This window comes from Lagenorhynchus albirostris, chromosome 17, assembly GCF_949774975.1.
Source record: "Lagenorhynchus albirostris chromosome 17, mLagAlb1.1, whole genome shotgun sequence".
Lineage (NCBI taxonomy): Eukaryota > Metazoa > Chordata > Mammalia > Artiodactyla > Delphinidae > Lagenorhynchus > Lagenorhynchus albirostris.
In genome coordinates this window covers 5,124,528-5,152,202 of record NC_083111.1, presented here as the reverse complement: position 1 = coordinate 5,152,202, position 27,675 = coordinate 5,124,528, and the positions used below count along the sequence as shown (strand labels likewise).

The window sequence follows — 27,675 nt, the reverse complement described above, 5'->3', positions numbered from 1 at the left end:
CCTTTCACCTCACGGCAGTTGGCTAACGTGTAAGCCAGGCGCGCGGGCCGGCTGAGTAAGTGGGAGCGCGCCGCCCCGGGAATCGGGCGTGCGGAAAGGCGGCGAGGGGATTCTTGGAGCGGCTCGGCCTTTCCCGGGAGCGAGCGATGGGGCGCGCGGGCGCCGGGGAGCGGGCGCCGGTGTAGTCCGCGCGCTGCCCGACCCGGGAGCGCGGGCAGGCCTGTGAGGGCTGCCGTCCCGAGGGCCCGGCCTCCCGCCATGGCCCCCATGGGCATCCGCCTGTCCCCGCTGGGGGTGGCCGTGTTCTGCCTGCTGGGGCTCGGCGTGCTCTACCACCTCTACTCGGGCTTCCTGGCCGGCCGCCTCAGCCTCTTCGGCCTGGGCGGCGAGCCGAGCGGCGGGGCGGCGGGGCCCGCGGCCTCGGCCGACGGGGGCACGGTGGATCTGCGCGAGATGCTGGCCGTGTCGGTGCTGGCGGCCGTGCGCGGCGGCGACGAAGTGCGGCGCGTCCGCGAGAGCAACGTCCTCCACGAGAAGTCCAAGGGGAAGACGCGCGAGGGGGCCGACGACAAGATGACCAGCGGGGACGTGCTGTCCAACCGCAAGATGTTCTACCTGCTCAAGACCGCCTTCCCCAACGTGCAGGTGGGCGTCGCGAGCCGGCGCTGGGGCGGGGGGCGGAGCGGGGGCCGGGGCGCGGGTCCCAGCGCGTCGACTCCTGCAGCAGCCCCAGGCGTTCCGGCCCTGGCTCCGATTTCGCAGGTCCGGAGATGGAGACGCAAAGGTTTAGGTGCTCAAGGTCATAACAGAGAGTTCTTGGAAGAGCTGGGTGAGGTCGCGGGGCGTCCGACTCGGGGCGCGTGACCTTCTGGCCCCTCCCCAGGTGTGCGCGCCCGCTTGGCACCTGGGATCTGGAGCTTTGGCTTCTGGGTGGGCCCTGCTCTCCGAAGGCAGAGAAAGTTAACTTCGCTCCCTGCCGCAGGCTCTTCTGTCGAATGAAAGGGTTGGACTAGCACCCCCAAGGCCCTCTAGCCTCCTTTCATCTAATTGCTGGAAGGGTCGTGACTGTAAAATACATGTTTTCCGGCGGACCTGCTAGGAACCAGCTGAAGGCCACGGAAGACGTCTTGCGGCAGAGCTCTGGGTGTGCAGGACATGTGTGGCTGGGGCGCCCACGATTTACTTTAGCTGTGGTCTCATCAGGACCCTCTTACTGGCATATATTTGGGGGGCCCTTCAAGGAAGTGTTTCGAAGTATATTTCCCAGCAACTTCAGCCTTCTATCCCGTATTTACTCCAAAGAGTAAGGATTGAAGAACGTTTCTGGGGAAGGAATTGACCTTTTCTTAGGGAAATCCAGACATTTTGGATTTGTTATTAATACTTTAAACTTCATCATTTCAGCGCTGTTGAATGAATAAAGCTTTTTAGAATGTATTACAATCCAGAGGAAGAGCTACCATAGTGTGGCGGTACTTTCTATGTTTTAGCTCACCTAACAGTAGATTTTGGCGACGGGGAAGAAAAATTGTTTCCAGTGGAATTTTATTGATTAGATAAACAGTGAAACGTAAACCCCAGCTTCTTTGGAAGGTATCTGACCTTTTACTGTTGTTCTTGTAAGACTTAGGAGTATTGTCATTGTAGAATTACATATCTTGTTTAACCCTCTCTCCAGTCTGTTATATTACTGCTTTTTCATTCTTTGGTCTTTTTTTCTTACTTTTTTTTTTTTTTTGTCTTTTTAAAAATTTTTTTGCAGTGGGAAGGAACTTTGGCTCTCGTATCACGAGCTGCTGGATACCTGATGTAATTGACATGATAGTTCTCAAACAAAACATAGAACACTTCAGGTTTTTCTTTTGCCCTACTGTGCTTTATCGTCACAAATAATACTTATCTTGTGTTGGCTTCTGGGTGTAAGATGTGCTTGTAAAATTTCTTTTTCACTTCTCCGAAGCACATGGTGTTCCCTAAGAGTTTGTGGAAAAAAACGGGAATTTCAGAGAAGTTGATATATGCTAGTTATAAACAGTAGTGATAGTAACCACTTATTGAGTGTATTTTAGGTGTCCAGATCCTGGCTACATAGGACTTGGCTTGATCCTCACAGCAACTTTAAGAAGTAAATTTGATTTTCCCACTTTCCACGTGGGAGACCTGAGACTCATGACACTCCTCTCCACAGTTTATATGAACTACCTTTAGGAGGCTACTTAAAACTTGTAGTATGATTTTCTGGGGAAAATTTAAAATTGTAGAAGCTTAAAGGCAATAATAGTGAAATATAGCAGAGAGTTGACTTTTTAAAAAACGCCAGTACAAAAATATTCTCAAATATTGGATGTGTATATCCATATGTACACGTGTGTTCAAATGTGTACTCCACCCCACTGCACGTCTATCAAAACTTCTGCCTTGGGTAACTTCCGCAGGATTCTGCATTTGTTTTCTCCCCTCTTAACAAACGCTGGGGGAGTAGCTGCCACGGGTGATGAGCTGCATCTCGTTAAAACACAGAAACTAAACTTTTTACAGACGTTGAAGTCTGCTTTATGTAAAATAACTTTTTGTTTTCTTGTGACTGAATGTTTGCATGTACGTCTTTTGCGTGTCTTTTTGTGTTCGTGTTGGATGGTGATTAGTGGAATAGAGGAGGTTATGTTCACTTACACAATGTCACAGTAGGATGGTGTCATGATGAGCTGTCTCCTTTTGTCAATAAGTTGTTAGACTAGAGGCCAGATGTTACTGCCATCTAGGTAGTGACTCAGCCCTACATTCTTTCCTGTCTCCTTCCCTTCCTCCAACACCTAGAAGTACAGTCTTAAATGTCTAGTTGTTTTTGAAGCTGCATCTGAAATTTTTTGGTGAGGATCTTAAGTCGAATCCCACTCAGTTTATGTCCCCATGGAAAATTAGCATTGAGAAACCACAGATCCTCTCTTCTTTTATCCTGGTGCCCTATGCAAATGGAGAGAGGTCCCTTTCTCCCATGACTTCCCTGTCTGGAGTCAGAGGCTTGAGCTCGCCTCTCTTAATTGTTCACTCCTTAGTAAGAGGATATTGCAGGTGGCACTCACTCTCAACTGGACAATTTTGCCCCCAGGGGACAGTTGGCAATGTCTGGAGATTTTTGGTTGTCACAGCTGGGGGCAGAATGCTATTGGCATCTAGTAGGTAGAGGATAAACATCCCATAATGCACAGAACAGTCCCCCTTAATGAAGAATTATCTGGCCTAATTTCTCAATTGGTGCCGAGGTTGAGAAGCCCTGCTCTAAAGCAGTGCATGTTGGACTTCTCTGGTGTTCCAGTGGTTAAGACTCCCCTCTTCTGGCGCTTCTACTGCAGGGAACCCAGCTTTGACCCCAGGTGGGGAACTAATATCCCACATGCTGCCCGGCGTGGCCAAAAAAAAAAAAGGTGCATATGCTGTCCTAAGAAAACTCAAGTTTGGCCTAGGATCTCTGGATTCCCTTTTGCCTTCAGTCTTTCTCACGTTTGGGATCTTGGGAGAGTTCTCAGGGCAGCCTTTCTCCTCTTCCTAAACACATTGGCAATGCTTGATTTCATGGTGTGAAAATAATAGTAACTGCAGCCATTTGTATGACACTGTCTCTCATTGTATGCTTGTGGATAATGATGAAAATGAAGGCTGACGATAGTTTTCTGGAGTGGATTTGCACTACAGAACACATTTAGATTTATAGTTTTGGTTTAATGTACAGGGAACTCTCTTTTTAAGGGGCTCCTGTCCGTAATTTGTTAAAAATTTTTGACAGTGATTTATTTGAAGATAAAGCATGATACTTCAAGCTGGTAGGAGTCTTGGGTCTGTGCCTTTCTTGACCTCAGGGATGAGAGACTCTTCTCTCTCAACAGGAGTACTCACTGGAAAAGTTTGAGAAGTGCTAATATAGTGCAAAGAACACTTGCCTTAACGTCTTGTCCTGTCACCAGGCTAGGTGATCCTGACCAGTCATTTAACTTCTTTGGGCTACAGTTTCCTCTTCTATAAAACTGAGATAACTAGTAATTTGATAATTAGTACAGACATAAGCATCACAGACAGAGAAAAACCAAGTTCAAAGGAGCAGGCGGTATAGAGGTGGTAGTGTAGTAAATTCAAGTAGCCTGATGAACTTGAAACAGATGCACATGGAAGACTTACTGTGGAAGAAACTAGGAAGGTAGGCAGAGGCTAGATCCTGTGCTAATCTCAAAGAAGTTTGAACCTGATCTTTAGTTTAATCCTAGAGTACTAAAAGAAGGCCAGACTTACCTGACTTTTCTTGAAGCCTACATGATGCCATACGTTGTTTGGGCTTTGGGCATTGAGAGGTGAGTGAGACCAGTTAGGAGACTGTTTAACTAGACTTTGGAGAGATGAGGACCCAAACTCAGGCAATAGGAAAGCTATACTCAGCTTGTTTTACCAACCAACATTTATTTAGTCCTCAGTAAGTGGCAAGCCCCGAATTAAGCTTTTTCTTACCATTATTAATTTACTCTTGACAACAACGTAGGAGGTTAAGTGCTATTACCTCCATTTTGCAGGTAAATAAATTGAGGCTTGGAGAGGCTAAATAATTTGCCAAAGGTTACACAGGTAGAAAATCATCTTAGGCTCACAGAGATTCACTTAATGGTCTGGGAATTATCTCAGGTCTGTATAATTTTGTATATAAGGCAGCATAGGAGTAGCAAATAAAGTGTACTCTTAACTACAGTTTTTTAAAGGTTGGAAGAGCTCATGGTGTAGATGCTTAGAGAATGGTTTGAGGGGGTAGACCAGTTAGGAGGCTTTCTCAAGTGAGAGATGATGCATTTTGAATTGGGGGTCATGATTGTAGAGAGGAGGATATATGTGGAAGGATATGAGAGAATTTCTAGGGATGTGTGTCAAAAATGACTTCTGTTTCTGGCTTTCACAGTTGGCGTTTTGCTGGTGGTGAAGGGCAGTGGAGGATGACAAGTGCAAGAGGGCACATTATGAATATGCTGTCTTAGGCTTGTTAAGTTAGAGGTGCCTTTGAAAGGTCCAAGGGGACTTGTTAAAGTGGTCGTTGAATATATGGGTCTTAAGCTCTGAAGAGACATTTGCATTAGAAATATAAATTTGTGAGTCATCAATGTTGTAATATTAATTGAAACCAGTTTTGGACAGGGGTGCTTCGGGAGAGAATACAGTGTGAAAGGGAAGATCAGGGCCTAGGACCAAGAATAACGAAAACTGAAAATCATCATTTAGTAAGAATACTAGCAGCCAGCTTTTATGAAGTGCTTACTCTGTGTTAAGCACTGCACTGTTTGTTTGTTTTGCCTATTCTATTTCATTGATTCACCCAAAGAACCCTATAGGAAGGTGTATGTATCACCCACTTTTAGCAATAAGGTAACTGCAGCTCAGAAAGATTAAGTGACTAGCCTAGGTAAGTCACATACCCAGTAAAATGAGGAGCTGGAATGTAACTCAGGTAATCTGATGTAGAACACATACTCTTTATAATGGCTCTGTGTGCAGGTCATTGGTAAATTAGATGAGAGTTCTCTTGGTGTCTTGATGAGAAGGAAGCAAAATTTAAAACAATGGGAAGTAAGGAAATGGAGACATTAAGTAAAGACAAGTCTTTCGAGAAATTGGGCTCTCAGGAACTTGGCTAGGGTATTATCTGGGACTAAGAGAAGGTTCTGTGGATTTTTTGTTTCATATGTTTGTTTTTAAAGTGTGAGACACCAGAGCATGTTTATTTATAGGGATATATTTGAGAGGTAATAGCTGGCAGTAAAAGGCTTCTCTACGTAAAAGGAGAAGAAGACAGCTAGAGAGCTATATATATCCATTTAGAAAATAGTTATCGAATGCCTACTGAAAGCACAGTGTGAAGCATTCTATCTAAAAACTTATTAGGATATAATGATTTAGGGAGAAATGCAGTAAATGCTACCTTCTTAAGGCACTAACCAAAAGTTTCCTTGACCCCAGAGTAACTGAACTGTCATATGAATGGCACTAATTGTATTTTAGGGTCTTGATTTCTTATTCTTCAATTCCTTGGTGAGGACTGAGACAGGCAGTAGTGATGAGAGTAGATTGAGTGGAAGGTCTTACAGGGAAGAAATGAAACTGCATTGATGAAGAATAATGTTGTCAATCAAGAAGTATTTATGTAGCACCTACTGTGCCAGGCCCTGGTTTGGGCACTGGGGATAGAGCTATAGTAATGAAGGAAACTGGGTCCTTGAACTCGCAGAACTTATGTTCGAGTGAGTCAAGATAGATAGTAAACATATAAACACATACGTCAGATATTAATGAGGGCTTTGAAGAGAATAAGATTTTGTGGGGAGAGGGGTGGGGTGGGGTGGGGCCCTGCTCTGGCCATGGTGGTCAGGGAAGGCCACTCTGGGGCCCTGTTTAGGGGCTGAGAACTGAATGACGAGAAGCAGGCAGACCATCATGCAGAGGTTTGGGGAGAGTGTAGATGAACAGAAGAGTACAGGTGCAAAGGCCCTGAGGCCAGAGGATCAGACGAGGGCACGTGAGTCTGGAGTGTAGTAAATAAGGGCGCAAATAGAGAAAGGTTACTGGAGCCAGATCATCCCGGACTTAACCTTGTAGGTGATGGTAAGGAGTCTGGATTTTATCTCAATGTAATGAGAAACCATTGGAAGGTTTTAAGCAGGGAGTGACATGATGTGATTTAGGAAGATGTCAGGTTGCTGGGTTGAGAAGTGAAGCTTCAGAAAGGCAGTAATTGATCTCTTTTATTCACTATTATATTCCCTTGCCCAAAGCAGTTTAGAATATGTAGTCATTAAATTGTTGTTGAATGAATGAATGAATCAGTGAATGCACGATTGGAGGCAGAGCAATCAAAGGCTATTTTTGGAATCCGAGTGAGAGACAGAGGGTGGTTCAAACTAGGATATATTTCTTGGTATACATAGTGACAGGTATTTAGAATCGAGAGCTAGAATTTCCAGGGCTTACTGGCTGGTGGAATGTGGAAAATAATTGAGGAAGACTTACTGGTTTTGACTTTAACAACTGTTGGTAAGGCTGTTTACAATGGTGGGAGTGTTTATTAAATTTGTAGGTGTGACGTGGTAGTAGCAGGTAACAAATAGCTGTTGTGCAAAAACAGATCAGGTAATTGTGCTGATGTTCTTATTCTCTTACTCTGTTTGTTTCTCCCTTACCTGACTCTCAGTGAAAATCTCTTCAAATAAAGTTCTGTAACTTGTTAGCACATACTCAGTTGAAAGAATATGAAGAAGCTGATGAACTCCAAACAAAAATCTTAATCATTAAGGCACAGTGATAGGGCTTTCCTGGTGGTCCAGTGGTTAAGAATCCACCTTCCAAGGCATGGGACGCAGGTTCGATCCCTGGTCAGGGACTAAGATCCCACATGCCACAGGGAAACTAAGCCCACGCGCTGCAGCTACCGAGCCTGCACGCCACAGCTAGAGAAGCCCGTGTGCTGCAACTACAGAGCCTGTGTGCTCTGGAGCCCGCACGCCACAACTAGAGAGAAACCCATGCATAGCAACAAAGAGCCCATGTGCCGCAATGAAAGATCCTGTGTGCCACAACTAAGACCCGACACAGCCAAAAATAAATTAATTAATTAAAAAAAAAAAGGCACAGTTGTCGCCACTCAGACTTGGCACTACCGTTTTTGTAAAACTGGAGTGATCAAGACCCAGGAACTGCTTCTCTTTTCTTGGCGTCACATCCATTATTTGTTTTAAGTTTATTCTGGTTTTTGCATGTTCTTACTGCTGCATTCATTCACTGAGGTGGCCTAGCATTGTCATTAAGAGCGTGGGCTCTATACCCAAAATACTTTAGAGTGATATTTGCAAGATGGTAGTATAGGAATTCTCTATTGTCATTCCCTTATAGAACATTGATTTTGGCAGTCACCCACGGACAAGAGTTTCTTTGTGGGAGGCTGGGAGTCCAGCAGAGAAGTCTCAGCACATTACTGAGACAAAAAAATCCAAAAGTAGATGCATTGAAGAGGGTAAAAGGAACATTTTCACTTTTCTTACATTGCCCCTCTGTCAATGTAACACAGCTCAGTGCCAGGAGAGAGAGACCCCTTCAGCCTGTGATTTCACCCACAGGAGTGTGTGAGTGAGTGCCTGGCTTTTCTAGCCATGCAAGACACTGGCCAAAAGGCCTACTTTTTTTTCACCTCACCTAGATTACTGAGGTGATCTGCAAGTCTGAGGGGTTGGGAGAAACTGTGGGAGCACCTAAGTCAGGACTCAACTCATCAAACGGATGCTACTAACCTCTTTGCAAATGCCGTCAGGAAGCCTGCCCATGAGCCACTGGGGACTCCTTACCTGCAAACCCCCCCAAATGGCCTGTGAACACCCCCAACAATACATGCTTCACCTACACCACCCACCCACTTTGGCCTGATTTTGGCACATGCTCCCACAGACCATGAGATTAAGCCTTTGCAGATGGCTAGTGAACAAATGCAGAAAGTCACCATGACTCTGGGATGGGGAAAAGGCTCACAGACTTGAGCATTTCAGGACACCACCCTAGAGAAAACAAATGAGAAGCTCTCGGCACTTGGCCTGGCTTTAGGGGATTGAGATAAAGCAAACTATAACAAGGGATGAAGAAGGTCAATCTGTAATGATAAAAGGGTCATTTCATTAGGAGGATATAACAGTTGTAAATACCTGTGCACACAACATCGGAGCATCTGAATATATTAAGCAAATATAGATCTGAAGCTAGAAAGAGAGTAATGCACAATAGTAGGGACTTCAGTACCCCACTTTCAGTTACAGATCATCCAGACAGATCATCAAGAAAGAAATAATAGACTTGCGCCATAGATTGAATGGACCTATCATACATATACAGAACATTTCATCAGCAGCAGAATAATACACATTCTTCTCAAACTCACATAGGATATTCTCCAGGATAGATCACATATTAGGCCAGAAAACAAGTCTTAACAAATTGAAGAATATTGAAATCATATCAAGCATCTTTTGTGACGACAATGATGTAAAACTAGAAGTCAGTAACAGAAAGAAAGCTGGAAAATTTACGAATATGTGAAAACTAAACAACACTCAGAAAAAGTCAAAAGGGGAATGAAAAAAAATATATTGAAGTAAACAAAAATGGAAGCACAACATACCAAAGCTTATGGGATGCAGCAAAAGCAGTTCCAAGGGGGAAATTTATACAAAAAAAGAAAAAAGCCTACATTAAGAAAAAAGAAAAATCTCAAATAACCTAACTCACACCTCAAGGAACTAGGAAAAGAAGAACAAACTAAGCCCAAAATTAGCAGCAGAAAGGAAATAATAAAGATCAGAGCAGAAATAAGAGACTAGAAAAGCAATAGAAAATATGAACTGAGATCTGGTTTTTTGAAAAGGTAAAATTGACAAACCTTTAGCAAGACTAAGATAAGAGAATACTCAAATACATAAAATCAGTAATGAAAGCATAGGCATTACACATGATACTGCAAAATACAAAGGATCATAACAGACTACTATGAACAGTTATATGCCAACAAATTGGATAACCTAGAAGAAATGGATAAATACCTTAAAACAAAAACCTACCAAGACTGAACTAGGAAAAAATAGAATATCTGAACAGATCTGTAATTAGTAAGATTAAATCATTAGTCAAAAGTCTCCCAACAAAGAAAATCCAAGGACCAGATGACTTCTTCAGTGAATTCAACCAAACATTTAATGAAGAATTAATTCCAGTCCTTCCCAAATTCTTCCAAAAAATTGAAGAAGTAGCAACACTCCCAGCATTACCCTGATACCAAAGTCATACAAAGACACTACAAGAGCATTACAGGCCAACATCCCTGATGAATATACATGTAAAAATTCTCAACAAAATACTAGCAAACTGAATTCAACAGCACATTTGAAGGATTAAACAGCATGATCAAGTAGAATATACCCCTGGGATGTAAGGACAGTTTAACATATGCAAATCAGTCAAGGTGATATACCACTTGAACAGAATGAAAGATAAAAATCGTATGATTCAACATACTTCCATGATAAAAACTCTCAACAAATTAAGTATAGGAGGACTATACCTCAACATAATAAAGGCCACATATGACAGGACCACAGCTAATGTACTCAGTGGTGAAAAGCTTTTAGTTTTCCCTCTAAGATCAGAAACAAGACAAAGATGCTCACTTTTACGACATCCATTCAACATAGTACTGCAAGTCCTGGCCAGAGCAATTAGGTAAGTAAAACAAATAAAATGCATCCAAATCAGAAAGGAAGAAGTAAAATTGTCTCTGCAGATGAGCCAATCTAACATATAGAACACCCTTAAGACTCCACCAAAATACTTTTGAAGTAATAAACAAATTCAGTAAAGTTGCAGGATACAAAATAAACATGCAAAAATCAGTTATATTTCTGTACACTAACAACAGTGAACTATCTGAAAGAGAAATTAAGAAAACAATCCCATTTACAATAACATCAAAAACAATAAAATATGAATAAATTTAACCAAGGCAGTGAAAGACCTGTATACTGAAAACTGAAAGACATTGATGAAAGAAATTGAAGAAGATACAAATAAATAGAAAGAGATAGCTTGTTCTTGGATTGGGAAAATTAATATTGTTAAAATATCTGTACTCCCCAAAGCAGTCTTCAGATTCAGTGCAATCCTTATCAAAATTCCAATGGCATTTTTCAGAGAACTAGAACAAACAATTCTAAAATTCATACGGAACCACAAAAGACCTGAGTAGCCAAGCAGGAACAAAGCTGGAGGCATCACACTTTCTGATTTCAAATTATATTACAAAGCTATAGTAATCAAAACAATATGATAGTGGCATAAAACATACACATAGACCAATGGAATTTAATATAGAGTTCAGAAATAATCCAGTGCGTATACGTCCAGCTAATCTTTGACAAGGTGCCAAGAACACACCATGGGGAAAAGATAGACTCTTCAATAAATGGTGCTGGGAATGCTGGTTATCCATATGCAAAAGAATGAAACTGAACCTTTATCTTACACCACGCAACAAAAATTAACTCAAAATACACTGAGGATTTAAGTGTGACACATAAAACCTAAAATTCCTTAGCATGGTCTTAGCAATGATTTTTTTTGGAAAAGGCACCAAAAAGCATGGAAAACAAAAGCAAAGATAAACAAGTGGGACAACATCAAACTAAAAAGCTTTTTGCACAGGAAAGGAGACAGTCAAGTAAATGAAAAGGCAACCTATGGAATGGCAGAAAGTATTTGCAAACCATATATATGATAAGGGGTTAATGTCTAAAACATGTAAGGAAGTCACTCAGCTCAGTAGCAAAAAATAAATAATTCAATTAAAAAATGGGCAAAGGACCCAAATAGACATTTTTCCAAAGAAGACATGTAATTAGCCATCTGATATATGAAAAGGTGCTCAACATCACTAATCATTAGGAAAATACAAATCAAAACCACAATGAGATATGAATTCACACCTGTTAGGATTGCTTTTATCAAATAGACAAGAGATAAGTGTTGGCAAGGATGTGGAGAAAAGGAAGCTCTTACCTTTCATACTGTTGGTGGGAATGTAAATTGGTACAGCCATTATGGAAAACAGTGTGGAGGTTCTTCAAAAAAAATTTAAAATAGAACTGCTATATGATCCAGCAGTCTCATTTCTGGATATATATCTGAATGAAATGAAATCAGTATCTGGAGGAAATACCTGTACTCGCAAGTGCATTGTAACAATATTCGTCATAGTTAAGATATGGAAACAACGGATAGATACGTGTCCATCTATGCATCAATGAATAAAGAAAATGTGATGCACACACACACCTAAAGTGGAATACTATTCAACTTTCAAAAAGAAGGACGTCTTGCCATTTGGGACAACATAGATGAACCTGGAGGGAACTCTGCTAAATGAAATAAACCAGACAGAAAAAGTAAAATATTGTATCACATTTATATGTAACCGCAATGAGAAGCCCACGCACCGCAATGAAGAGTAGCCCCTGCTCGCCACAACTAGAGAAAGCCCGTGCACAGCAATGAAGACCCAACGCAGCCAAATTTAAATAAATAAATAAATTTATTTTTTAATAAAGCAACTTTCAGGCTTCCCTGGTGGTGCAGTGGTTGAGAGTCCGCCTGCTGATGCAGGGGACACGGGTTCATGCCCCGGTCCGGGAAGTTTCCACATGCCGCGGAGCAGCTAGGCCCGTGAGCCATGGCCGCTGAGCCTGCGCATCCAGAGCCTGTGCTCCACAACGGGAGAGGCCACGGCAGTCAGAGGCCCACGTACCGCAAAAAAAAAAAAAAAAGCAACTTTCAATTATAACTAAGATGAATAAGTTCTGAGGATCTAATGTGCAGCAAGGTGACTGTGGTTTATATTACTGAATTATATACATGAAATTTGCTTCAAGAGTAGATCTTAAGTGTTTTCACCACAAAAGAAAAAAGTGAATACATGATGTGGTAGATACGTCAATTTACTTAATTGTGGTACTTACTCCACAATGTATGTGTATATCACCTCATCATGTTGTACACTTTAAATACATTCAGCTTTGTCAATTACACCTCAGTGAAGCTGGGGGGAAAAGCCAAAATATGTCAAGGAAAGTCACCCCACCATGATATTTATATATGTATATGTATATATATATACACACACACACACACACACACACACACACACACACACACACACACACACACACACACATATATATCTCATATATGTATCATGATATATCATATATATATTTTTTTCCTTTTCCCCAAAATGGATTGTTCTGTTTCCAAGAAGGGGTTAAAAAAAGTGTAGGGATTTTGATTGAAGTTGCTTTAAATCTGCAGGTTACAGATGGGAGAATTGACATCTTTATCATTGTTTTTAAGTCATATTGTTTTTAAGGCATAATTTTAAGTCTATTGTCACTTTTCTCTTGCTGACTCTTATAGTTACTTGTGTTCAGTGTTCCATAATATTGTCAGTCCATTTTCACACATTTAGATCTGTTATTTTTCCTAAATATTATCAAGTTTTAAATAGCTTGTTTCCTTGATGTTTAGTTTCTTTTTATATTTCTCTATGTTTAGATTCTCTGTCCTGCTTACACAACAAGCTAATTTCGAATATTAGATTGGAAAGCACTGGCAGACAATGTCGCTGGAATTTCTTACATATTTTCATTTTTCATTGGCATTCCTTGAAATAAAAATATTTATCTACTTTCAGTTTATGGGATTTTGTCTGAATTGTTTTTCTCTATTCTGTTTTTCCAGGTAGTGATTTTTTTCTAACGTTAAAACTTTTTTAACTGTCAGTTATTTTTAATGCAGATAAATACTGAGGAACACGTGGACGCAGCTGATGAGGAGGTTATCTTATGGGATCGTAAGATTCCTGAGGACATCCTAACGGAAATAGCCACTCCTCAGGAAGTGCCAGCGGAGCGTGTTACTGTCTGGATTGACCCACTTGACGCTACCCAGGAATATACTGGTAATTTTAAATTAAAGCTGATCTCAGACTTCATGTTGCCGTTATGTATCGGAGAACCAGAGCAAGGGCAGGTGGTGTATTCCTGGTGGCAAGTTCTTTACCAACCTGACACAACTTTTCCAATTAGATTTTAAGACGGAGAGCTGGATTAAAGCGCTGTGGTATGCAGCTTCTGGAGTGGATCAATTATTCTCAACCTTTTTTTTCCCTCAGATCACTGTATTATGGCATCCTCCTCTCATTGTGTCACTGATTCTTTAGTGAAGGGAAGTTTCGAGCAGTCACAGCAACAAAATAGTTCCTATCGGACCCCAGTTTATTGAAGTGTTGATTTACATATTGATTTACTTATTGAGGTGCTCGTTATTGAGGTACTTATTTATATAGCCAGAATACAATATTCACTTGTGATTTTTGGAATTTAGGTTTTATTCCATATGCATCTGTTCTTGGAATTCAAGATAGTAAATCCTAGGCACCCAGGGAGCAAGTAAACAGCAAAACAGCATTACTTCTCCCACCTCCTATTGCTGTTCTTTTCACCTAGTCCTAGCTCCTGTTTCACTTCTGTGGATCTCTCTCAGTCCCTATTTCTTACACAGAGATATATAATGTTCTGTGTTTGCTTTGTTCTCTTGGTGCGTGAAAGTTGATTGCTTGTATATCTGTTCTTCTAAACGGTGCGTTCTCTGAATCTGGAGGCTTCTGCTTTTTCACCTTCGCAGTCTAGCGCTTAAGTACGGAACTTGGCCCCAAACAGACACTCAGTAGAGAACTATTTGGAGAACAGGGAGAAGACACTAGGTGTGTATATCTGATAGTAACTGAAACTGTAAAACAATATTTTGCAGAAATAGTAGAAATATGGAATATTGAGGGGTTTGTTTGTAAAGAGTTTTTCCTAGAGTGCAGTTGATTTGATGATATAATAATGATGATATTTAGTGAGCACATCCCTTGCACAAGGACTATTCTAAATGCTTTTTAAAATTCTAAATGCTTTAAAAATTGAATTTTTAAATTCAATCCTAAAATTATTTTAATAATAATTTTTATTATTGGATTTTTTTTTTCTTGTAGAGGATCTTCGAAAGTATGTTACTACTATGGTGTGTGTGGCTGTAAATGGTAAACCTGTGCTAGGAGTAATACATAAGCCATTTTCTGAATATACAGGTAAGAAATATGCTAGAGCTTCCAAGAGTTAACGTTATTAAACCATTTGTCTGTAGTATTTACTGTCCTGTTGGAATCTCAGCTGTAGCTCAGTAATTGTTAAAGTCAGTCCCCTACCCTACCTCACCCCCTCCCTGGATACAGTGAGGATTTTATTGTTGGTACTAATAATATATGGCAAAGCAGAGCTTTCTAAACCTTGTTTAGAGAACAGAAACTGTGTTAAATGAAGATGAACGATTCTTAGTGTGTCGGGGAATACAACTGGGCATGGACTCGCCAGCAGCTGAGTTCCTCTCTGCTTCTATCATGCTGTTGCTGGGTATAAGGTCCAGGGCTCTTACACATTGGATTCTGTGTACATTCTGAGATCCACCGTGAAGTGGACTTAGCCCAACCTGTTGTCATATCAGGAAATGAGCTTGATATTGCGGTGGTTAAGGGCAGTGCCAGTCTCAGCATTACAGCTGGGTTGTATCACTGTGAAAGTCTTACTCATCAGGCCAATCCCTCTGTAGGTCTGGACGCCCTTCCGAGCTCCTTTAGACCCTTGCTTCCCCACTTTCTTGATGCAGTAATGTTTGTTAGCTTCCTGCAGGTGACAGGTCAGATCTATGACAGTCGTGCTGGGAGGGGGAATATGGAAGGCCATGCCAAAGAGCTTGCCATTCAGCTCAGGAATGACCTTGCCCAAAGCCTTGTCAGAGCTAATGAATCCTGGGATGACATTTTGGGATCTGCACTTTGCCAGAGAGGCTAGTCATGGTCTTCCAGATATCAGTGATGGTGTGCACTCTGGGTTACAAGTCCACGATGACACCATGAATTTTCAGGGTGGTGAAGTAGAGGGAAACAATTAGTGGTATAAGCAGTATTGCTGACAGTCTGAAGGGAATCCTCATACTTTTAATTGGTAACTCCCGTCAAAAACTTGAGGCTAGGATTATGGCCCTTTTGACTCCAGTGTTCTCTTTTTTTTTTTTTTTTTTTTTTTGGCGGTACACGGGCCTCTCACTGTTGTAGCCTCTCCCATTGCGGAGCACAGGCTCCGAACACGCAGGCTCAGTGGCCATGGCTCACGGGCCCAGCTGCTCCACGGCATGTGGGATCTTCCCAGACCAGGGCACGAACCCATGTCCCCTGCATCGGCAGGCGGACTGTCAACCACTGTGCCACCAGGGAAGCCTGATGATGAAGTTCTTGATGGGCTCAGTATCTACTTTGCCAGTATTGAAAGCAGCCCTGATGACCAGTTATAGTAGGCTGAATAATGTCTCCTTCAAATTCACATCCATCCCTGTATTAGTTTTCTAGAGCTGCCATTAAAAATCCCATAAACAGTGTGTCTTTAAACAGCAGATATATAGTCTGTCACAGGTTTGGAGGCTAGAAGTCCAAAATCAAGGTGTGGGCAGAGCCATGCTCTCTGAAACCTACAGGGAAAAATCCTTCCATATCTTTCTCTTAGCTTCTGGTAGTTTGCTAGCAATCCCCGGGGTTTCTTGGTATAAATCCAGTCTCTGCCTCTGTCATCGGTGTGTGTTGTGTCTCCCTGCGTGTCTGTGTCTGTGTGTCTTTTCTTATAAAGACACAGTCATGGTAGATTAAGAGCCTACCCTACTCCAGCATGACTTCATTTTAACTAATTACATCTGCTAGTAACTTATGATCCTGTTTTCAAATAGAGGCAGGTTCTGATGTGCTGGGGGTCAGGACTTCAGCATATCTTTCGGGGGAAAACAGTTCAACTCATAACAACCCAGAACTTCAGAATGTGACCTTTCTTGGAAATAAGGTCCTGGCAGATGTAATTAAGGTAAATATCAACATGAGCTCATCCTTCATTAGGGTGGGCCCTTAAGCCAATGAGAGCATCCTTAGAAGAAACAGAGAGCACGCAGACATACCAGGGGTAAGACGATGTGTTAGGAGGCAGGGCCTGGAGTGATGCGTGCAAGCGGGGGACACCAAAGACTGCTGGCAGCCACAAGAAGCTAGGAGAGAGGCACAGAACCAGACCCTCCCTTCGAGCTTCCAGAAGGAACAAACCCTGCCAACTTTGGGATTTTGGACTTGCTGGCCTCCAGACTGTGAGAAAATAAATTTCTCTCATTGTAAGCCACCAAGTTTGTGGTAATGTGTTATGGTAGCCCTAGGAAACTAACACAGTGGGCATCCGTATAGTTTTATCGTTTACTCCAGCCTCATCCATCGTGTCTCGTTGGTGTGGCTGACACTGCATAAAAATGCTGTCTGTCAAGTGGAGAGAAATAGAGACAAAGTTAATTTTTTATTACTCTAGATGATTTGCTTTGCAGAATAACCTTGTACTCGAATTCTAGCTGCTCTGAGATAGGCTAAACGTATATATGAGGATTGGCTCTGCATTTCAAAACGAAATCTGCTTTGTGTTATCTGACCTTTTAACTCCTTTTCATAATTCAGGTCGTTTTTTTCAGTTGACAGTTTGATGAGCTACAGAAGCTTCATGCCATTACTGTGGTAGTGTGCCTTAAGATTAATTATATAATTGCTTAATGGTTTATGGATTGCCTTCACATATTTCATTTAATCCTTACCAAGTTAGTTATTATACAGGTTAGACTTCTAGTTGAAGCTGTGTAATAATCTGCACCAAAATACAGGAGATTGAACAAAACAGTTTATTTCTCTCTTCTCCAGCAGCCTGTATGTCAGCAGACCATGGCAGCTCCCTGGTACCAAATTCTCACACAAATTCTCTTGCTGTTTTGCTGTACTAAAGTTAGTTGCCCTCATCTGCATGACTGAGGATGGCTTACTGCTTCATCCACTTTGCAGCAGTGGAGAGGGCTAGAAGGCAGACGCGGAAGATGTTTCCCACTAAGGGTTTGACCTGTAAGTTGTACACATCACTTCAGCTCACATCCATTGATCAAAACATAGCTGGAATCCAGCCACAAGGGAGGTGAAGAAATGTAGTCTTTATTTTCAGTGGCTATCCAAGCTGAAATTCAGGGGCTCTGTCCCTCAGGGAACACAGGGAGAGTGGATATTGGCGTGTAATGTAGCAGTACTGCTACACTTTGTCCAGCTCCTGAGGGAGGGACACGGTTACTACTAGCATCGCACTTACAGGTGAGAAAATGAGACTCAGAAATTTGATATGTTCCTCAAGATCATCCAGCTAAAGCAGAGGAGTCCACCCCAGGAATTCCATGCAAATGGTGTATCACACCGCTTTCGGAATAATAACTCCATGAGTCCTAACGTGTGTAGTGTTTACAAGTTTATGTTCTCGCATCTGAACCTTTCGATAACTCTGGGGGACAAAGAAAAATGTTGTCTCTCTTGTAGATGAGAAAAGGGCCTTAGGCAGCTCTCATCGAGAAAACCATACAGTTTAAAATGTTACTGTAAGAGCCATCCACTCCTTATTAGTATCTTACATTTGTTTAGTATTTTCACAGTTAGTGAAGTGTATTGACATAAATTCATTTCAGTCTCAAAGTAACTCTGGAAAGAATATAAAATAGGAAATAGGTGACTTTCTTTTAATAAAAAAGAGAAAACAGGCACATAAAGGTTGTGTACAGGGCTTAAGTCTTTGAGATCCTCTCATTCTTCTGACAGCGTCCCTCATGCCTGTTTCTGTCAGTTAGGACTGCCTTTAGCTGCGTATAAAATAAATCGTCTTTGCAGTGGTTAGACAAGTAAGGGCTTTACTTTTCTCACCTAATTAAGACGGCCCAGGGTAGGAGTGATTCGGTGGCTTCTGATCCTCTTAAATGCCTGACTCCTCTTTCTGCTCTTTCTTCTTAGAAGGTGGCATTTTGTTTGCTTGCTCACAAAAAGGGGCGATTCTGGTTACCATGGCTCTATTCTAGGCAGGAAGAAAGGGCAAAGAAGAGGGACAAAATATCTATCTTAGATATTCTATTTGGAAAGACTGACTTTGAAGTCCTCCGCTTCATCTCATTGGCCGAATGTCATGTGGCGCGCTTAGCTGCCAACAGAGCCTGCTGCCCAAAGAGAATTAGAAGTGGGATAGAGAAAATGCAGAGAAAGTTGATATCAGAGAGGCCGATAGGTCCTGGTCTCCACATCTGTTCATGTTAGGAGGGAGAATGGCGATAATAAAACCTCCATTTTTAAAAACCTTTATTCCATCAGAATATACGATATACCCCCTCATAGGCTTAGGAATATAAGGTGCTTGCTAGTCAGCAAACATTCCAAAAGCATCAATATGCCCTTAATTAGGTGTGGGTTGACCTTCCATTCCTGGATCGAAGGTTTGTTTGGCTTGTGCCCTCTTTGGGACTATTGTTTTCACATCCAGACTGTATATTGATGTTGGCAGAGTACAAACTGTCAAGTATTGTGTATTTACCAGAATTTAGCTACACTTGACCATAATGGGAGCTAGATATTATTGTTGCTGGCAACAGTTAGAACAAAGCTGATCAAAATTCTTCTCAGACTTAATTAGAATTAATTCACTGAGTGAAATACTTAAAAGCAAGAGATACTAGAATAGTACGTATTTTAATGAAGTAATATATAAGTAGGTGTAGTATAGCCACTCAGTGGAAATTTGTAGCTATAAAAATAAGCGATAATGTCTGAAGCATGTGTAGAAAAGTACCAACCACTTTCTATTTCCTACTGGACTTTTTGTTAGCATGTCTTATAGACTAAACATATTCTGTTGGCTGCTGTTTTAGCTTATCACTGCTCTTATCATCAACATCAATCGCTTATATTTATTTAAGCACCTACTGTATTTTTTTAAGGGGCTTGAAATAATTTTGTCCATATAAATGTTATGACTGAATGTCTTGAGTTTATGTGATCTGAAATATATATTTTTAATATTAAATTAGTAATTCTTATCTAAAATTACTCTTGTACTATCTACTGAGATATAGTCTTTATTCTCTTACACAATACTGACCTCTAGAGATACAGCATTGTAAATTCACTTCTTAATAAAATTTCTTTTGATCGTCTCTAAAAAGAATTTAGAGGATTTTTTTGCTTCTCATTTCTTATTTTACTTTTATTACGAATAATTCAAAAACCCAATTATAATGAATTTTCATGTACTCCATCCAGATTTAACAGTTGATAACATTTTTATATATTTGCTTTTATTTATTTATTCATTTATTTATTTATTTGCCTATGTACTTTAGAGAAAATTACAAGGATCATGACATTTTACCCCTATATATTTCAATATGCATGTCTAAAAAGAACATGTTTCTAAACAAGAACAGTACTATTAATATAATAATAAAATTAAGAAATATTCCATAATTGACCCAATAGTCACATTTCCCCCAACTGTTCCTAAATTGGATTTTACAACCTGTTACCTCAGACCAAAATCCAGTCAAGGACAAGCATTTCTTTTGGTTGTTAGGTTGCTATGTTAAATTCTTCTAATCTAGATCCTAGAACAGCCCCCAGTCCCCTGTATCTCCAGACATTGACTTGTTGAGATCAGGCCCCTTGTCATAGAATGTCCTGCCTTTTGGATTCTTCTCATTATTTTCCCAGGCTGTTGTTTAACTTGTTTATTTTTCATCTTCCTTTTCTTATAAAGTGTAACAGATCTGGAGGCTTGATTGGATTAAGGTTAAATATTTTTCTCAAGAACACATTTTAGGTACTCTTCATGTACTTCCTACTGCATCACATTATGTTACATATGTGTCATCTCACTATTAATGATGTTAATAAGATGGTTAAGGTGTTCATGACCAGACTTCTCAGTTATAAAATTATGGTGATTCTCTTGGTATCAGCAGGTAATCTAGAGAGAGATTTTGGCATCATTTGAAATCAGGATTCCATTAAACCTTCCATATAATAGTTTTAAGATCTATTTAAGATATAAAATGGGATTTTCAATTCTGTTGTTTTTTTCTACGTATGTCAGCTGAAGTTCTGTAGAGAAAGTTCTCCATCAACTTGGGGTTATTTATTTACTGTAAAACATGGTTTCTACTCAAAGACACTGTACTCTTTTCCTTTACCAGTTTTTCAAGTTAGGGTTAGGGTAAAAACCACCTCCGGTGCAAACAGATGTTATTCTGGGGCAAGAGTAGACATTCTCTCTCTCTCTTTAATATCCTTATCTCCTGGATTTTTATATATTCAATGTGATTCAAACTACAGTTATTATTTTTTAAGTTTAATTTGTTCTTCTGTTGTTGCATTTTTTAGTAACACTTTAATATATACTTTTCTCTTTAAATAACCACTATATAGTCATCTTCTTCAGGTATTACCTATTGGTTCTCTCCTAGCAGCAGCAATTAAATTAGCTTAGTTTAGCCTTCTTGACCAACTATCCCCATGTTAGTCAATCATATTTTTTTGATGTTTATCTTTCTACTCCACTATTCAAATCTTCAGATTTAAATGGTGTCCTTCAACTCTCAGTAATCAACTATGAGGTAACATTTCTACACCTTTTTCCTATCTTTGTCTTTCTCTTAAATCCACAGTTACACTTATTCAGTGCTTACCAGCAGTACTTCCGCTGAGAGTTCCTCAGTCATCCTTTGGTTGGATAAAGCCTGTCCTCTAATAGATTACTTTAGAAGAGCTAGCTCATGAATGCCAAATTACCTGAGTTCTTACATGGGAAAAGCTTTTTCTATAGCGTTGACACTTGGAAAGACCACTTGGCTAGTTATAAAATATATGTATTTTAAAACTGTATTTGTTTCCTAGGGAAGTTATAACAAATTACCACACAGTGGGTGGCTTAAAACAATAGAACTATATTCTCACATTTCTGGGGGCCAGAAGTCTGATCTCAAGTGGTTGACAGTGTCACACTCAAGAGAAGACTCCTTCCTTGCCTCTTCCAGCTTCTGGTGGCTCCAGGCATTCCTTGGTCTGCCTTGGTTTGTAGACACTTCCCTCCAATTCATGTCTCCTTCTTCACATTCTCTTTGTCTCTGTATTTCTGCATTTCCTCTTCTTATAAGGATACCAGTCATTAAATTTAGGGTCCACTCTAATCCATTATGACCTCAGCTTTACATCTGCAAAGACCCTATTTCCAAATGAGGTCACATTCTGACGGCTCAGGGTAGACCTGAACTTTGGTAGGACGTTATTCAACCCACTATACACTGTTTTTTCTTGGTTAAATGGTATAAACTCTTGAACTGGTGTGACATCTGTGTAGGCATGTGTTGAATCTTGACAAAAAGGCTTATAACCTGATTTTCTGTTCTTTGTAAGTAGCTTGGTCTTTTTGCCTGGAATGCCAAAGAACATTATCTTTAGAGTCTCATAAAAGAACTATGACTTATCTCAGATTCAGAGTTGGCATTCTGGCATTCATGAGACATTCCATATTATGTCTCAATGTGGACATTTAGGTTCTCTTTATTTCAAGGACATTTTCTTGAGTCATAATTTTAAAGATTAGTTCTGCTTCATCTTGTTTTTCTGTTTCATGGACTCCTAATGTATGTATGCTGACTCTTCTTTCATTGGCTTCCACATGGATCACTTTTACTCTGGTCCCTTTTATGTGTTTACTTGTCTCATTTATTTTTTGTTTTTCTTATTGCTTTCTATGCTTTTGGGCATTTCTATTGTCCCTTGTGTATCCTGTGATTTAGTACTAAGCCTTTAATGATTTTGTCCTTTTGTTTGTTTGTTTGTTTTTGCGGTACGCGGGCCTCTCACTGTCGTGGCCTCTCCCGTTGCGGAGCACAGGCTCCGGACGCGCAGGCTCAGCGGCCATGGCTCACGGGCCCAGCCGCTCCGTGGCACGTGGGATCCTCCCAGACTGGGGCACGAACCCATGTCCCCTGCATTGGCAGGCGGACTCTCAACCACTGTGCCACCAGGGAAGCCCTGTCCTTTTTTTTTTTCTTCACTTTATTTCCTGTTTTATATGAGTTCCCATTTCATATCTGCCTATTGTTTATTTACCTCTTCTGATTTGTTCTTTTTTATTTGTTCCATAGCATTCTTTTTATTTTTTTGTTGCTTGTTTATTTTTAACTGTGTTGCAATGTTGCATTATAGTCTTAACTCTGCTTTGTAGAAATTTTCAAGTAGCCTGAAATGTTTTAGTCGTCATTCCTTATGTTTTTTTCTTTTTCAATAGACATTGCAGTTCTATATTTCTTATTTCTATTTGATCCAGTTTCTGTGGAATTGGGGGAGGGGTGGTAGCAGGACAGAGGTTTGGGTAATTCTTGGTTTACGAGCTTTCTTTAATGTTAGTGTGAGGAAGGCATTGTCTTTATTAGTAGGCCTCTTTTTTTGTTGTTTTCACATTTTTTCTTTCTTGTTTGACCCTTTCTTGTTTCAATAGGGCCCTTACCTTCAACCCCGTCCTTCTTTTTAGTCCTCTTTGCCATCTTCCAAATTGGCTCTCTTAGAGAAACGTCCTAACAGATGTTGTTCTTCATCCAGTATGCTCTTGAGACTTCACTCTTGTTTCCGTGTCTTCTCCGAGCCTCCTTTACCCACTGCTTTGTTGCCAAGTCTCAGGCCTCCTTTCAGTAGTGCTCATTTTAGATGGGACCTTTCCTTCTGGGGAGGGATTCTGGCTATTGCTGTCTGAGTTTGCCACCACTTCCATGAAGCTCCTGCCATGTTCCCTATACAGGGTCAGCTGCGGTACTTACTCTGCTGATCTTTGGTATTTACTCCCCTTCTTTCTGATAAATCTGTGTTTATAGCTATCCTCTGTCTCCTACTTATTCTTCAGGTATTAGTTAACTCTGTTTTTGTTCTCTTTGTTGCTGTGTGTGGTTTTGGAAAGACGTGGGAGAAGAATCTGAGAGACTGCTGTCAGCTTGGGGAACTCAGAAACCTAGACTCTGTTCATTTTTAAAATTTTTTTCTGCAGCCAGGAGTAAGTGGTAACGTAGCTGCCTACATTGCTAGCTGTGGTGGACTATATTTTATCTCACAGTGAGTGACTACTAGAATAGTAATCTCATTGAGATATTTATGAGGAAGTTTGTTTTCTTGTATAGTTTGGTAGTCAGTAAAGAAAACTTCAAAACCAAGAAAAACATTTCAAGCCATCTCTGCAATCTCCTCACCTTAAAAATTTCTGGTCTACTTTGAAATCTAGTGCTGTTTCTTTTTATACTCTCTGATGTAGCAGGTATGTAAACCTAACTCTCTTACCTCTTTGACTGTTTTATATTTATAAAGCTCATTAGGAAATTGAGCCAATATACAAATAGTTGAAACCATGAATATATCAGACAAAAAGGTAGTATAGAAGAAAAGTCGTTTTTAAATTTTGAATTATGTCATAGGTTGCCGCAGGTTGTGTTGCCCAGGAATCAGACTTTGGGGTGTAGATTAGAGTGCAGGATGTTTACTAGAGAGTGCTCTTGGGATCAGATTTGTGGAAGGGAGGGAGGGAGGTAGGAGAAGTTGAGTTGCAGCATGGTCTCAGTGAAGACTCAGCAGCTGCCCTACAGGGAGCTCTGGAGCCCGGGCTTTCTTAAGCCGAGGAGTTGATAGTCACTGTTTCTGGTTGGGCAGGATTGCGTAGCCTCTTTTAGTTTTGTTTTAATATGTGACTATTGTAAAAAAAAATAAACATATTACTCTTGTACTCAGAAAATGAAAGCTTCCTGTTTTGGAAAAAAGTATGAGTAATTCTTTGGAAGAAGTTTTTTTTCAGTCACTCTTGGTACTTTGAGTTCTGGTTTTAAAAGCTTCAATGCCATTACTGGCTGTTACATTTTCTTTCCAGCTTGGGCGATGGTAGACCATGGGTCAAATGTGAAAGCCCGCGCTTCTTACAACGAGAAGACCCCGAGGATCGTTGTGTCTCGCTCACATTCAGGAATGGTCAAGCAGGTTGCTCTTCAGACTTTCGGAAACCAGACCACAATCATCCCGGCGGGTGGTGCTGGTACGTTCCTGCTCCCCTGCGGTGCCTGTGCAGTGTTCCCTGTGGGGCCAAGGCCATGTCAGGAGGCACACTTGGTTGTCCCATCCTTGGGAAGAAAGTGAGAATGGACAGTGGGCTTTCAAGACAGGCATGGTCTCCTACTTGGTGATCTCGAGAGTGGGATTCAGTCATACGTGCCTCCTTGGTAGAGATAGTCTCACAATAGAAACAGTCTCACAATGGTGATTTCTGTTCCTCGAATACTACAAAAGCATATTTCTGACATTGATGGTGGTTATATATATGATCTGATGGTGAAATAATTGTGCTATTAGTTTAACTGTAAGAATAGCAAGGAGAGGAAGAAAGATCCAGCACATCACAACGCTTTATTTAGCAGCAGGGTGCCAGGAATCATCAGAAGTGTTACTAGAATGGCCAACCCCTTGGTCACTGTTAACGCCCCTGAACTCCTCAGCTTTCGTGTCTGGGAGGAGCCACAGAGTCTAGTGCCCATCCAGCTTAATGCAGATCCTGTATTGTTGCATTCCCTATGTTCTAGCTCAGGGTCAGCTGACTTTTTCTGAAAGGCCCAATAGTAAATATTAGGCTTTGTGAGTCACATGATCTCTTTTGCATACTATTATTTGATTTTTTTTTAACCGTGCTTTAAAAATACCAAAAAAAAAAAAACCAAAAAAAAACCATCTATAGCTTGAGGGCTGCACAAAAGCAGGCCGTGGCCCAGACTTAGCTCCTGGGCCATTTGCCCACCTTGTTTTGAGTGTTGTTTAATATGGCAGAAGTGTTGTAATTCAAACAAATAGCAAATTAGAGTCGGAAACATTTGTGTTTGAAAACCTTTTCAGCAGAGTAATAAAGGGAAAAGTAGTGCTTTTAACCTTTAAGCCTAATAGTTTTCGTTTACTGCTGACCTATACGTGTCTTTCTTAACATGGCTTTATTGTTTTCTTACAGACTCTCAGTTTGGTTAGGAAAGGTGATATCCAAAATGCCCAGTAGGAATGGGATAAACTAGATTTTAGACCCAGTTTCTTCTGGGTTTGTTTTATTTTATTTTTAAAATTCTGCCTCATTACAAAAAAGACTTAAGATAGTAGCATTATTTTGTGCTTTCTTCTTTCAAATCCAGCCTTCCTGGAGACTCAAGGGAAACCTGTGGGTGTTTAGCTTTAGTTTAGTAGTCCATAGGAGACGATTCATGTTGAAGGTATCACCCCGTAGCAGACAAGCACAAAGTGGATTTAAATTTAAAATATTATAGGCATATATTTGTTTGTATTTGAGAACAGCTTAATAAATTACTTTGCAGTATTTTTTTTTGGCTCATCTGGGTTTAATGTCTGCACTATTACTTAAAAAAAAAAACTTTTTAAAAATAAGTTTAGACTTAGCAGTGGCAAAGATAGTACAGAGATCTCCTGCACACCCTGTGCTGTTATTTTAACAATGTACTCAAAGCAGTAAGCTCCTTTCTTCAAATCTTCCAGACAATAACCTAAATTCTGTGTTTATCTTGTAGGTTATAAAGTTTTAGCACTCTTGGATGTGCCTGATAAGAGTCAAGAAAAAGCTGATCTATATATCCATGTGACATATATCAAAAAGTGGGATATATGTGCTGGCAACGCCATCTTAAAAGCCCTTGGGGGGCATATGACTACCCTGAGTGGGGAAGAAATCAGTTACACGGGTTCCGACGGCATTGAAGGAGGGCTCCTCGCCAGCATCAGAATGAACCACCAAGCTCTGGTCAGAAAACTCCCCAGTCTAGAGAAGACAGGACATAAATAAGCCACGCTGGTCACAGGTCACCGCTCCTCCAGAGCTGAACAGTCAGCCTGGAACGCTGGAGGCTTCAAAGCATTGGTGGAGACTGCATGGTTAAGGCCATCCCGAACTTTTTAAAGTATTTATGAAGCATCAGAGACTTATTTTCCCTGTAATAGGATGCAAGATCAGGGAGAATGGGTTGCTTCCTGTCTCAAGTATCGTCTTTATTTTTGAGACTATTTTCGTACAGTTGTCATACACAAGGCGCATATATATATATTTGTGAATTAAAATCTATAGTCGAGTCTACATTGTTATGAGTCACCATTTTCACACAATATCATGAATCTTCACTGTTAGTACTTTCATATAGAATTGGGCTGAAGAAAGGATTGATTTTGTGTAGATGTTTAATATTACTTTACAATTATATCTCATTGAAAATAAAATAATTGGGGGTTTTTACCCCTAGTTCAGATGGAAAGCACAAGAAGCTACAAATTCATTAATATGCAACAAATTCTCTATCACTTACTGAATATATTTCTTATGGATTAAAATAGAAAAAGCTTAAATTGTTTTTTTTCTTTGAAATTTTAATAACAGGTTCACCAGCTAGTAGCGAGTATAGATATATGATGGTTGCGTTGTAACTGTAATTTCTGTGTGTGTGTGTTTTGTTTTGTTTTTATAAAGAAAAGTGTGTTTGTACCTATGGGTTCAACACTTCTGCCATCTTGCTGGTAGTTTTCATTTGCCCTGTGGACGGTGCATGGTTCCATCCTTTCCCTCTTGACCAGCATTTAGTCTTTAACTTGTAAGGTTTGGATTAAGGTTTCAGGGTTAGCATTAGAATTTGGTATATTTTCTCATTAGGGATAAAATATGCTGTATAAGGCATTATAAAAATATAAATGATCCTCTTATTAACTGAAAGTTATTTGACATTATGTGAATTGAGCTAGCTTTTATTATTTTCAAAAGCCTTGTTATAGTACTTTTTAAAAAATTTGCCAGGTTTGTGTATAGAGATTCTCTCATTATCAAGAATAAGTTAAGGTTGCTTTTGCCGTGGTTAGTTTTACCATTAATAAATGGATCTAACCTAACCAAACTAAGTATTAACTTTTGAGATAATTTGTATCTTCCCTTCAGATTAAAAAAATGAAGATTGGAGTTACTTTTTGTTGAATTTTTTTCCTATTCAAGTGTGCAGAATCTGGTTGGAAGAAAGGTTGTGACATATTCACTGTGT

General features: G+C 40.3%; 1 protein-coding gene across 2 annotated transcripts; it reads left to right on the top strand.

Moving 5' to 3' along the window:
* On the top strand, positions 1–27,596 carry BPNT2 (3'(2'), 5'-bisphosphate nucleotidase 2). 2 transcript variants are annotated; one of them, XM_060127352.1, is made up of 5 exons: positions 2–645; positions 13,405–13,567; positions 14,648–14,743; positions 24,486–24,647; positions 26,170–27,596. In XM_060127352.1, exons 1-5 carry the CDS (start codon positions 259–261, stop codon positions 26,439–26,441), a joined length of 1,080 nt encoding a protein of 359 aa, XP_059983335.1. In that variant the 5' UTR covers positions 2–258; the 3' UTR covers positions 26,442–27,596. The 2 variants fall into 2 exon arrangements, with proteins under 2 accessions (XP_059983336.1, XP_059983335.1); XM_060127353.1 differs by lacking the exon at positions 24,486–24,647 and having other exon boundaries at positions 1–645.
* Positions 27,597–27,675: the final 79 nt, after the last annotated feature.

Excerpts from the sequence above, each read along its gene's own strand:
- BPNT2 (XM_060127352.1), top strand. The coding sequence starts at position 259 with ATGGCCCCCATGGGCATCCGCCTGTCCCCGCTGGGGGTGGCCGTGTTC. Across the intron at positions 646-13,404 it reads CCGCCTTCCCCAACGTGCAG|ATAAATACTGAGGAACACGT; the intron begins GTGGGCGTCGCG and ends TTTTTAATGCAG. Across the intron at positions 14,744-24,485 it reads GCCATTTTCTGAATATACAG|CTTGGGCGATGGTAGACCAT; the intron begins GTAAGAAATATG and ends TTTTCTTTCCAG.